Genomic DNA, 12889 nt, shown 5'->3' with positions numbered 1-12889 from the left:
ATTTATGATGAATCAAGTGGTACAGATGATATTGCTAAACTATGTACTATTGGCCACTGATTATTAATAAAGATGTACTCTTCAAGGGTGCTTTAGAGTGTGCACAAAATGTAGGTGCACTAGTCATAGGCTAATAGTAGGTCTAAATGGGAGGTCTCAAGGGTCATTAATGAAGGGGTATCCTCCTTCATAGGTATTACACGTATCATTCTTCTACCACCTCGCATGCATGTGTAACCTCTCTTTTTCACCTTGCATATACATCAAATAGGAAAGAAGTACTCTCATGAGGCTCTCTTCCCCCATTGGAGGGTGTAATCAAATTTCTGCATGCTTTGCATACACGTTGATAAAACAAAAGAGGAACACAGCTAAAAAACAACAGATAACCTTCAGACTGTAAGATATTGAGGCCGGGGCAATCATGGAATCAGAATTGCAGAGTGGACTGGCTCCAAGAGTCAAGGCCTAGCACACCATCCAGAGCATGGATCCAAAACACAGGAATCGTGTCTTACACAAGCTCATTGCAATCATTCCCAGCAACACTCACAATACCCAACAAGCACCAATCCCAATTGAAATGACAACCTCAAGCCAGAGAATCATGAACATCCTCATATATCTCAGATCAGGTCGTACAAAATAGAGCCAGCTTCTACTCTCTTCATCAAGCAAGAACCTGCAAATATGTCATGAACTTGTGTTATCAAATAGACACAAGAGTGCAATGACGTGAAGGAGATCCCTTCATCTACTGCCCGTACTGCAACCAGCTCATCACGTCACAGTAAAGAATCTTCAGCAATCACCAGCCCGCACCAAACTCAATATGAAATTCAAAAATCTTCAAGGCAGATCAGCCCATCTACACAAGCGTATCTTCACGTGATGCAGCGCAAGATCACTCACGATCAAATCAGCAATAGACGATACCAAGAAGTCGACCAATTCCCTTAGGAAGTTCTTCCATAGACCATCACACAGATCATCACAACCACATCGAGATACCCTTTTGAATTTTGATCCAAAGCTTCAGCGTTTTCTGATCCTCGATCATTTGCAGCAGTCTTCTGCTACTCCACGATGAGAGCCCAGTTCCCTTAGGACAATCATCAATCAAGACCAATCGACAATCATCAATCAAGACCTGCTGGAATGCTTCTCTCCATCAAGAATCCTCCTCTCCCTCTCTTCCTTCACACTCCCTCCTTCGACGATGTTAGGCTCCTCTCTTCATTTGCATGCCAACCCCCTCCTTCAAACAGCCACGGATCCATCACCCTTTTGGAAACTCTAGCAATCTTCCACCATGTACTATGCCGGCTCCCCTCTTCCTCTGAGCGTTTCATCTGATCATGTAGCCAACTTGCACATCCATGCAAAACTCCCACATTTGCTGGCCACCTCATCTCATGCATTAAACCACTCTCTTTTCCTCTTCCCAAAAAAACATACACCAAGCAATTAATACCCCACACATTCAATGAACATTCCTTCAAACCCAAAAAAACTCACAATCAACCACAATTTCTGACCCAATCCTGAGACACAGTAAAACTCATATCCATCCCCAATTTTGGATACCACCCATGACCATTTTCCGATAGTTTTGTCCATCTCAGAGCCCCATCTGAGAGGATGATCTTCCAGTATGAGGATCCCCGATGCCTTACACACAGATGATACTCTCACAGAGGCAGTCTGGGGGGGGGGGGGGTGGCAGCACCTTCACATGTGGCCACAGCACTTGCCAGTATCAGCGACTTTTATCATTCTCTCGCTAGTACTAGGCGATGTAAGGTACTCAGGCGAGAGATTGGTATCTGCCGGCAGTTGATAGCCCTATAGGGGGAGGAGCAGAAACGACCCTCAAATGCTTGGATCCAAGAGCGCCTTGCTGCAGCAAGGGCTCACTTGTAGACATTGCTAGATCAGAGAGCAGAGTATGCCTTCCATGCACGGGAGTCTTTTTGGATACAGATGGGAGGGAGAGTCAATAAACACTTTTTCTCTACACTTGGTCCCAGACATAGTAGAGAGAGTGTCAGGTAGCTTATTGACTCTAGCAGGGTTTTGTAGTCTCATCCGGATACCGTCATGCACTTAGCGACAGATTTCTATGCCTCCCTTCTTTCTACAGATGCTGACACACAGGCCAAAGATGTGGCTAGAGATGTGGTTTGGCAGCGTTTACCTGTGTTGGTCACACCAGAGATGATATGCTCACTTGATGCACGATTTACCGACACAGAACTTGGTTTACTATACCACAACTCTAGATGCAAGGTCAAGTTTGGCTGAGCTCCCTCATCCCCCCTTGTGCGCATCCTCCCCCCCATCCCGCCTTGCACCCATGTGCCCCACCCCCCCAAACAATTTCGTTATACTCTCCAGTACTAGGATAAACTGCTGTGTTGGAGAGATGCCCAACCTTACCTGGCATCCCAAATATGTGACAGGAACACCCCTCTGAATCCAGGAGAAGCCAATGTCAACTCCCCAGCCTGGAGTGTCCTCATCGCTGATCCAAAAGCCAAAGGATTTATGCCAGTTAATGTGTGCTCCTGCAGCTGAGCAAAAGATATCCAAGGCTGTCCGGAAAGCATCCAGTGGCTGCGAGGAGGCCTCAATAAAAATGGCAGTGTCATCAGCCAACTCACAGTCCAGAAGCTCCTGCTCTTGTCTCAAGGGCAATCTCAGCCCATATAAACCAGCCTCAGCGACAAAAAGAAAAAGGAAGGGGGCTAAAGGGCATCCCTCACGGACTGATCTGGAAATCTGAAACCTGTCACCCCTTACCCCTCCAATCAAAATCTGGCTGTGGGCTGATCTGTAAATCCGAATCATAGAAGAGTGCCCTCAAGAAAACCCCAATCTACTCTGTCATAGGCTTTCTCAAAGTCCAAGAGTAGAATTGCCAGCCTCTGCCTGCTCTGCATAGCCCACTATGAGGCTTCCCAAAAGGAAATGATGTTATCAAATATGCTTCTGCCATGCACAAAGCCTGTCAGGGTATCATGGATGAGGTCTGGAAGAAGGGGCTGCAATCTGATGCTGATTGCTTTGGCAATAATTTTGTATAGAGTGCTCAAAAGAGTGATGGGTCTCCAATGGGATAATAATTCCTATTGCCACCTTTCGGTATAGAATATCTTGGTTGGAAAGGGATTATGGGACATTGTGAATGGTGATTGAAACGAACTTCCTATCTAACACAGCAGATCACGGGAGTAGCACCATAGAATATCCTCCCAGCCAAATCCTCGCTAGAGCGTGAGAGCTCTCAGAGAAATCGAAATCCAAAATCACGTGAAGGTCCATTCTCCTTCTCTCACTAACTCCAACAAGCCCCATCTCCCTAGATGGATCTAGATGCCACATGTCATCATCATAGGGCCTTTCCTAATGCATCTTTTCACCCCTCTCATGGGATACTTTAATTCCCTTTCCCCCTAGGCACATTGCTTGCATTAGGCCCTTAGCCTTAGATCCACCTAGTCTGGTGCTATCAGCCCTCACCTAGGACCTTGACATTAATTCCCTCCCGATCATTTACATGAAGCGCAAACAAATATATTACAAACGTAGGTCCTTAAGGGAAATGTCGACTGATTCTTCCGAGGTCATGCCACCTTAGCTAGAGCGTAACATTCCTTCCCACTTCAGACATCAGCATCCTCGATGATAAAGTCTGGGAACACTCTCCACAACTGGTATACGGATTCCCAGGTAGCTTCTGATAGAGGCTGACCATGCCATGCAACCAACACCGTGGGTATCTTCCGATTGTGCACTTGCATTGTTCCTCGGTCCAGGATTCTTGTTGGTTTGCACCTTGCATTATCCTCTATCTCCTGAAACAAAACCACACCTTCGATTAGTGAGTCACCTGTATGTAAAAATTTCTTTAAGCGCGAAACATGAAAAAGTGGGTGCACCTTGCAACCATGTGGCAATTCTAATTTATAGGCCATAAGCTCTGGACAAACTCGTCCACCTTTTGAGTTTCTCTAATCTCGGTCATTAGAGCACTCTCTAATACCGTAAAACTCATATTGTGCATAATGCGAGACAACGCATCAGCAACCTTATTATCCTTCCCTCTTTGGTACCAAATCGTCAAAGTAAACTCCTGCATGAGCTCTGCCCACCTAGCTTGGCGGCCCCTCAAGTCAGGCTGTTTACAAAAATGTTTCAGAGTATCATGATCCACATCCACATAAAACTCTGAACCATACAAATAATGCCTCCATGTTTTCAAAGCATGGATAACATCATACAACTCCAATTCATGAGTTAGCCAATTTCGCTGAGAGGGAGAAAGCTTCTTGCTTTCAAAGGCTACTGGCCTTCCCTCTTCAAGAAGAACTGCTCCTACCGCAATGCCACTTGCATCGGTTTACAGAAACAACGGTTTCTGGGGATCAACTGTTTTTAACACCGGTCCTGTGACCATAGCTTGCTTTGTGGTGTTAAAACTTTCTTGTTGATTCTATCCCCATATAAAAGGTACTTTATCTGAGGTCAGATCAGTCAATGGTGATACTATTTCAGAATATCCTTTGATATGCCTTCGATAAAATTAGACAAATCCCAAGAATGATCGCAAAGCGGTCAGACTCTGAGGGATTGGCCAAGTCAGTATCGCAGCCACTTTCTTTGGATTCATTTCTACCCCCTCTGGAGTAATTATGAATCCTAAATATTCAAGTCTAACCATACACAGTATAGTTTTCTTCTTATTTACATAAAGACTGGCTTTCCTCAAAGTACTGAACACTATTCTTAAGTGTTCACGATGCTCAGTAATACTTTTACTGAATACCAGAATATCGTCAATAAAATGTACTACAAACTTTCCGATATACGGATGTAGTAAATCGTTCATAAGCATGACGAATGTAGCTGGAGCATTGGTAAGTCTGAAAGGCATTACCAAAAACTTATAATGACCAAACCTGCTTCTGAAAGTGGTTTTATGCACATCCTCGGCTCTAATCGGAATCTGATGGTAGCCACACTTAAGATCTATCTTGCTGAAAATCACGGCTCCATGTAATGCATCTAGCAAATCATCAATCCGAGCATCGGATACCTGTGCTTAATAGTGATATTATTCAATGCTCTGTAATCTATACAGAGGCGAAATGTATCATCCTTTTTCTTCTTCAATATCATTGGCGAAGCAAAGGGTGAGAAACTTGGTTGAATCTGCCCCAACTTGAGGTATTCTTCCAGTTGCCTTCGCACCTCCACTTCTTTGGTAAAACTCATTCGATAGGGAGGTCTATTTACAGGTTCTGCCCCCGGGATTAGTTCGATCTTATGCTGAACATTTCGCTCTGGAGGTAACCCATAAGGTAGCTCATCCCTAAAACAGTCAGAGAACTCCTTTGCTATAAGATTAGCCAGCTTGGTCATCTCACCACTTTGAACAACATCAGTGCTAGCCGAAGAATCATCAACCGGCTCTACCGATGCTGTACAAAGGAATAAAAACTCTTCTTGAGCTTTTCGGATTTCCATCACGGAAACCAACGGTCCTTGAGGTATATCTTTTTCACCTCGTAAGACATAAAGCACAGCATTCATCTTGAATTGGTATACGTGCTTTTTCCAATCAATGGTTGGATTCTTCCTAGAATGCCACGCCATACCCAGGGCTATATCTGCATGAGCAAGCTTAGTCGTTTCAAAATCAAGCTTCTCAACATAGTCCTGAATACGAAGCTCCAACTGGGTAACCCTTTGGTCCCATACTTCAATTGAACTTCCATCTGCCATCCTGACTGTATACGCATAGTCAGATGGGCTAGTCTTTAACTTCAGCCTCTTCACGAGCTTGGAGTTAATCACATTGTGAGTTGACGCCGAGTCAAACAACACAATGACATCATGATTGGCCACTTGCCCTTTCATCTTAATTAACTCCATATCATTAAAGGCTGTATACCCCGTTGCTGCGGGCTTAGATAGGATGTTATCAGGTGCACTCGTTACTAGCTTAGCAACAGACACACATAACAAACAAGGTACTGACCTCTGAGAAGATCCCGCTAGCTGAATCTGCATCTGTTCCGCTCTGGGACTTCCCTCCATTTCCACGTCACATTCTGAGACTACTATCTCAGCCATCCGACGATCCTTATTTCGTGGACAATCCTTCCACTGATGAGGCTGAAGGTAACCAAAACACAAGCCTTCTCTCCTTGCTTTTTCTCTTTGCTCTGGGTTTAAGGGAGACTTTGACCAAGCCCGGGCTGCCATTGGTGTTACTTTCCTCTTCACTCCAGTGATGGTACTTGATTTAGGAGTTTCAGTTGGTTTCGCCTGCTTGGCTTGACTACTCGGCTGAGAACCACTCCCTTTACTAATCCACTTCTTCTTAAACCCAGATTTCTTCTGGTACCCATACTGGGTTCCGACCTGCGCAAACCCACTTGGCCTGCTGCACTTGGCATCTTCATAGTTCAGGGCTATGGCTATTGCATCATCCAACGTGTTCGCATACTTAGCCCGAACTTCCATTTTAATCCGATCATTCAATCCAAATATGAAATCTTTCACTTGGATTGATTGAGGTAGGGGTTCATCAACCTTCATTACACGCTCTCTCGAAACTTATCAGTGTATTCTTCCACAGACAAATTTCTCTGACGAAGGTTTCTATACTAATCCCAAGCTCAGGATGCTTCGTCAGGAGGTAAGAAGTGTTTTTTGAATTCCCTTTTAAACCCCTCCCAGGTAATGGATGCAATACCATCTTTCTGTTGTTTAATCCACCACCGATCCGCTGCCTCACTAAACATGTGGGTGGCCTCGCAGATTTTCTTGATATCATTTCTGATTTCTCAAATGGCGAACGCCTCGTCCCATTTGTGTAACCAAGTCTCAATGACATCAAAACTACGGTCATTTATCTGACCAGAATACTTTTCCGACCTATAATTGGCAATATTAGGTACTTTAGCCTTCCTAGGCTCGACCGTATGGACACTAGACTCCGGTTCCATTGGAGCCTTTCCTTTCTCATCTCGAGAAGGTCTGGCAGACATACTGTGTATCACTCTTCTAAGTTCAGACTGCCTGCATTTGCCTGTATCTGTTGTGCTAATAACTGCTGCAAGGCATCCTCAAGTAATGCAATCCTACCAGATAAGGTGTGAACTATTGGACGCGACACCTGCTTGGTCGGCCGGACTCCTGACTCTACAGGGTCCATTCTGGAAGCTCCTTCTTCTGCTTCCATTCAGGTCAATTGGGTGTTTTGCTTTTTTTTTTTTTTAAATTAATAAATAAACACCGCTAGAACACTGTATTTACAAACTGACACAATTCCCTATACTAGGGAATACCTATAATCTGACAACTATACTGATTAGGTAATTGACACATGCATATATCCAAATACCGCCTTTCCCTATACTAGGGAAATTTTCTGTGTTCACATGCAGTAGAATAACTATGCTTGTAGAGACCTGTGTGCCACGTGGTAGTTGATGTCCTATGCAGAGGAAACTGTGCTTCATTGGAGGTTATTGTGTGCCGGGTGTCAGCAATCTGAAGGGTCTAGAAACCTTTGGATAAAACAAAGAAAAAACGAATTAAAACCAGACACCGATGATGGAGTTTATGGCAGGCTAGTGTGGTCCTGGAGGAGCTGAAGGATGGCGGGCAGCTTCGGGCCAGGGGCATGCGGCCCCCTGTCACATGGCAGAGAAGGGACTGGCTGTGGTGCGAGTTGCGGGAGTCATCATGGGATAGCGCAACAGCAAGGAGGCTTGATAATAGAGTTGTGTGGGCAGGAGGAGAAGCGTGGGCAGCAGGAGCAGGGAAGGCGACCTTGGCGGGCAGAAGAGAGGTAACACAAAAGCAGCGTGGACAGCTTCTTCAACGGTGCCATAGTCATACCCCCACAGCTTCTTCAAGAGCAGCAAACACGAACAACAAATCAGCAGGATTCGTGGATCTTCAGGGACAATGGAGAGGTAGAGGTAGAAGAGGTAGATAAGGTAGAAGAGGAGTAGGAGAGGGTAGGCTAGAAGAGGTTGCTGGAAGGAATGTCGCAAGCTGAGGACTTACTCCATAAGGATGGCTGGCTACTACAGGTGGAGAATAGCACGAGGAGAATGGTAGGCTAGAGGAGTAGGAGAGCCACTGGCTTTGATACCACATGAAGGTACCAGGGTGTGAGAAAGAGATTAACGGAGAGTTCAAGGAGGATGGAGGTGGAGATCCATGGTTGAGAGAGAGACTACACAAGATAGAAGCAATGGCAAGTTATATTTTATTCATAATATGAGCCTCTTATATAGGCAAGAAATTACAAAGCACCAAACTCCTCAATTCTCTCAATCAATCCCTACATTCTCTCAATCACTCACCATACTCCTTGATTCACTCAAATCACACCTACTAGAATCCTTACCAACGCTAGCACACCTACTCTCACACACTCCTAGCATAGGACTCCTAGCCCTTAGGCACACCCATACATCAATTTGACTCTACATATATGTGGTTAAGGAAGCTTTTGCATGACTTGCATCATGCTCAGGATGGTGATGCAACTTTGATCTTCTGTGACAACCAGAGTTGCATTGCTATTGGAAACAGTCCTGTATTTCATGCTCGCATGAAACGCATAGAAAATCACAATCATTATGTACAAGATCGTATCACAGATGGCTTCATTGATCTCACATATTGTTCCATTGAGGACAATATGGCAGTATCTTCACTAAAAGCCTATCAGTGCCTCTCTTCACATGACATCGACATGGCTTGGGGATACTAGACATTCAAATAATGTCAAGGGGGGTTGTAAAATGGCATTGTTTTCTTTTGTACTCCCATAGGTTGCTATATCCACATGTAGACGAATTTGTGCAACCTTGGTACTTTAGGTACCACAAGTCCTTTTGAGATCATTCCAAAGCATTTCAGCCATATCATTGAGGGGGGATTTGTAGAGATATATACAATGATATGGTGGTGTAGGATAGACTAGGACTTAGTCTATTTTAGAGTTTTTGTGTGCTCTAGTACTCAAACTATATATACCAAGTACTTGTACTCCATTTGGTTGAACATTTCAGTTGGAGTTCACTTGTCTTCACTTCTTGTTCCCTTGTGTTCACAACTCTTCTCCATTCTCGTTCCTAGACTTAAGGGTGTTAAGGTTTTTAGTAAGTTGGATTTAAAATCTTGGTATCATCAGCTCCGGATAAACATAGAATATGAACATAAGACTTCTTTCGCACTCTTACTAGACATTATGAGTTTTTGGTTATGCCTTTTGGCCTAATTAATGATCCAGCTACTTTTAGTAGGCTGATGTGGAGGGTTTTGTGACCCTGCTTGGGAAAGTTTGTCATAGTCTTCTTTGATGACATTCTAATTTTCAGCCAAAATGAAGAGGAACACAAGGATCACCTTTCTAAGGCAATGGAGCTCATAAGGAAGAAACGATTGTTTCTAAATACAAAGAAAAGTGAGTTCTTCCAGCCGGAGAGAGAGTCTTTGGGACACATTGTGTTTGTTGAGGAAATTCGGGTTGGTCCCAAGAAGGTCAAGGCCATAAAATGGTCAATACCCAAAAACATACATGAGTTGAGATCCTTCCTTGGGGTGTCTAGTTATTACCACAGATACATTAAAAAATTTGCATGACTTGCTTCCCCACTGACATATTTGTTAAGGAAGCATTCCTTGTATGAGTGGGAAGAGGTTCATCAAGGAGCTTTTGAAGACTTTAAGAGAGCATTGTTCATTGCTCGAGTCTTAACACTTTTTGATATGGACAAGGAGTTCTTTGTTGTATGTATGGATGCAAGTGGTACCTTCATTGGAGCAGTGTTGATGCAAGGAGGTCATCCCATGTGCTTATGAGAGTAGAAAGCTTCAAGAGGCCAAGTTCAAATGTGTCACATATGAGGAGTTACTAGCAGTTGTACATGCTTTGAAGCTCTTCACGACACGTCAAATGGGCTGAATATATTCAATCATCTTGTCAACCAAATACTGAATATCAGCTAGGGAAGGACAACTTAGTAGCCAATGCATTGAATAGAATGCCCCGAGTTAATTAGATTTCTATGATTACGGAGAAGGCACTAGGAGCAATGATTGAAGCTTATCCTTCTAATGAGGACTTCACTGAAATTCATGGAAGGATCCAATGTAATGAGACTTGTTAGTTAGAGGCCTTTTCCATCGTGGATGGAGACCTGCTGTTTGTGCATACAATATGTGCACCCAAAACATCCCGCATCTAGTCACATGCGAGTCCATATTTTGGACTTAGAGGCATTAGAGGGACCATTGATAATCTTGAGAGGCACTTCCATTTGCCTAAGCTTTGCAAGCAAGTTTCAGCTTTTGCTCAACAATATGATCTGTGTCATTGCATTAAATCAGACACAGTAGGTTACATGGGGTTGCCAAAATCTATTATCTCCAATAATGATGGCTGCTTCATTAGTAACTTTTGGACAGCCTTATTTGAAAATCTTCGAACAAAATTTATTTGGAAAAAAAACATTGGAGCCAAACTGAAATTTGCTACAGCCTTCCATCCTCAAGGAGATTGTCAAAGTGAAAATGCCAATCAAACCATAATCACCTTACTTCGAGCTTATGTCCATGACCAACCTAGAAGATGGCCATAATTCTTACCCATAGTATAGTTTGCTCATAATAATACTGTACATACTTCCACTCAGAAAGACCCATTCAAAATCATGTATGGCCAATCTTTACCCACTAGTAACACATTTGGGGGAGCAAATTTTTTCTGCTGACCAATTTGGAACAATTGTTTTGAGAATATACCACAAAGTACAAAAATGAACCTTAAGGTTCTCTTGCTTGGAGTAAAATGAACCTACTTGCCAAATGTGTCAACAATTGTTCAGATCGTGCCATGCCCTTGAGGTGACTTTGAAAACCCTATCACAGAGTTTATGGCTGCATTTTCTCTTAGTGTTTGTGGCACTAGCAATGGCTGAAGTCAAATCTTGAGCTTTTGATATATAATATTTGGCATTTTGGCAAGTAGGTACCTGAGATGACTCCCACCTCAGTCAGCTACCATGATCATGTTCACCAAACCAGACTGTACAAAACACCATCTGGAACTAAGAACCCAACCTTAGAGCCTTCCAGCTCACCCTCGAGCACATAGAGGTGGAACTAGCTTCCCAGGCTACCATACCTATTCCAAGATCTACCATCCAGATATTGAAGGTTCCCAAATGCTTGTAATTCTAAAGATGCAATGGATACTCATTACTTAGTTTCAAGTCAAAAAATAAATGGGTATATTTAAGTACTTATAAGATTTGAATCAAAGGAGATTACGCATTGAGTTCATGGGTGACTCTAGACAGCCAAGCCCGTTCTTGGGGGTGTGGAATCATGACCCTTACTTGCCTATATTTGTCATGGAGTGGTATCAAATGCATACCTTGTTGGTTATATTTGGATAGTTTTCTATAGGTTATCTTTGAAACTTTATAATTGCAATGCATTCAATGTTTTGGAAGATGGTAATATGGATGATGTCCTAGAACAACTCTGGAATTTTTACGTATATTATTCTAATCTATGATAAAATGAGTTGTATTATCAAAGGATTGTGTTTCTCTACTAATATTATAGTGGCGAGAAGCCTGCTGCTAATAAATTCCCCTTGCAATTGGAATTTGTAGTCTTTGGATGGGGGGGTCTACCATGGAGGTTTGGGTGGATCAATCGAGGCTGAACATGAGCCAGCAAGAACCTTGGACTCAAAAGTATGTACAGATTGGGTTCTAAGGTCTATAAAGTTCACAAGTATATGCAACATAAATGAATGCCAATTTCTTGAGGAGAGCCCTTCTTAGCAACCCCTTAACACCTTTCTGAATTCTGCAGTATTGTAAGTTTTTATGGGGACCTCTATGCGTGAATGATGGTATTTAATTGTGTAGCAATTTTATTTGAATCTCTGTATCAATGTATTGAGGACAATTTGGATTTATGGCAGAGCCTTAGACGGCTGGCTCAGAATCGTGAAGCTGCTCGAAAAAGCCGGCTAAGAAAGAAGGTTAGTGAGGTGTATGTTTAATGTTATACACATATCCTGTTATATATGCAATTTCAGTTTGGAAGAAACTTGCTAAAGCATTTTTTGGATGGTCATCATGCATGTAACAAACTTGATGATCTTGAGTTTGTTGACTTTTGAAGCTTTAAAGTCCCTTCCATTTAAATAATTCAATACACAAGGAATGGCTACTCTAATGGTCTCGGGGAAAGGTCTAAGAATTTTGTACAGTAATTCTTTACTTTTAACAGTTTTTCTCATTCAATAGAATAATCGTTCACCTTTATCATGTTCGTTTCTACTGTTTCTACCCTTTGCTTTCAGTCAAATTTACCATTCAAACCTGGCATTTGCGCTTTGTCTTAGTTTGGTTTGCTATAAGGGAGCCTAACACTCATGCTTACAATTCCATTATTATAGTGGATGAAATAGCATTCAAAATCTAAAATTTTCACATTTTTATATTTAAGAATCAGCATAGGCATTTTTATTGGATTGTAGTAATGAGAATTCTGATCGGTGCCACGATACATTATAAATTATGGTTACATATAAATTCATGGGGGCTGGTTGATGATATATTACACTTTTTGATAGTTGTTCTATTATCATAGGGTGCTTGCCTTTTCATCATCATTTTTACAGGCATACGTGCAGCAGCTAGAAGCTAGCCGATTCAAGCTGAATCAGCTTGAGCAAGAGGTTCAAAGAGCTCGACAACAGGTAAAAGCGAGGATGAGATTACTGCCAATTATTAAATTGAACTGTTGTAGTTCTTTTACTTATGGTGTGAGTGTC

General features: G+C 42.6%; 1 protein-coding gene across 1 annotated transcript in view; it reads left to right on the top strand.

The window, feature by feature from the left end:
- LOC147901539 (transcription factor TGA2.2-like) overlaps positions 1–12889 on the top strand; it is a 117928-nt gene that overhangs the window by 53988 nt on the left and 51051 nt on the right. The window contains exons 3-5 of the mRNA XM_087375333.1: positions 11715–11798; positions 12032–12091; positions 12737–12814. Coding sequence (XP_087231459.1) covers positions 11715–11798; positions 12032–12091; positions 12737–12814 — 222 coding nt within the window. The remainder of the gene's footprint in view (positions 1–11714; positions 11799–12031; positions 12092–12736; positions 12815–12889) is intronic.

The sequence above is a fragment of the Dipteris shenzhenensis genome, chromosome 5 (genome assembly GCF_047967505.1).
Source record: "Dipteris shenzhenensis isolate YYH24624 ecotype China chromosome 5, Dip_SZ_1.0, whole genome shotgun sequence".
NCBI lineage: Eukaryota > Viridiplantae > Streptophyta > Polypodiopsida > Gleicheniales > Dipteridaceae > Dipteris > Dipteris shenzhenensis.
The sequence above is the reverse complement of the archived record's forward strand: the minus strand, read 5'-3'. Positions and strand labels throughout refer to the sequence as shown.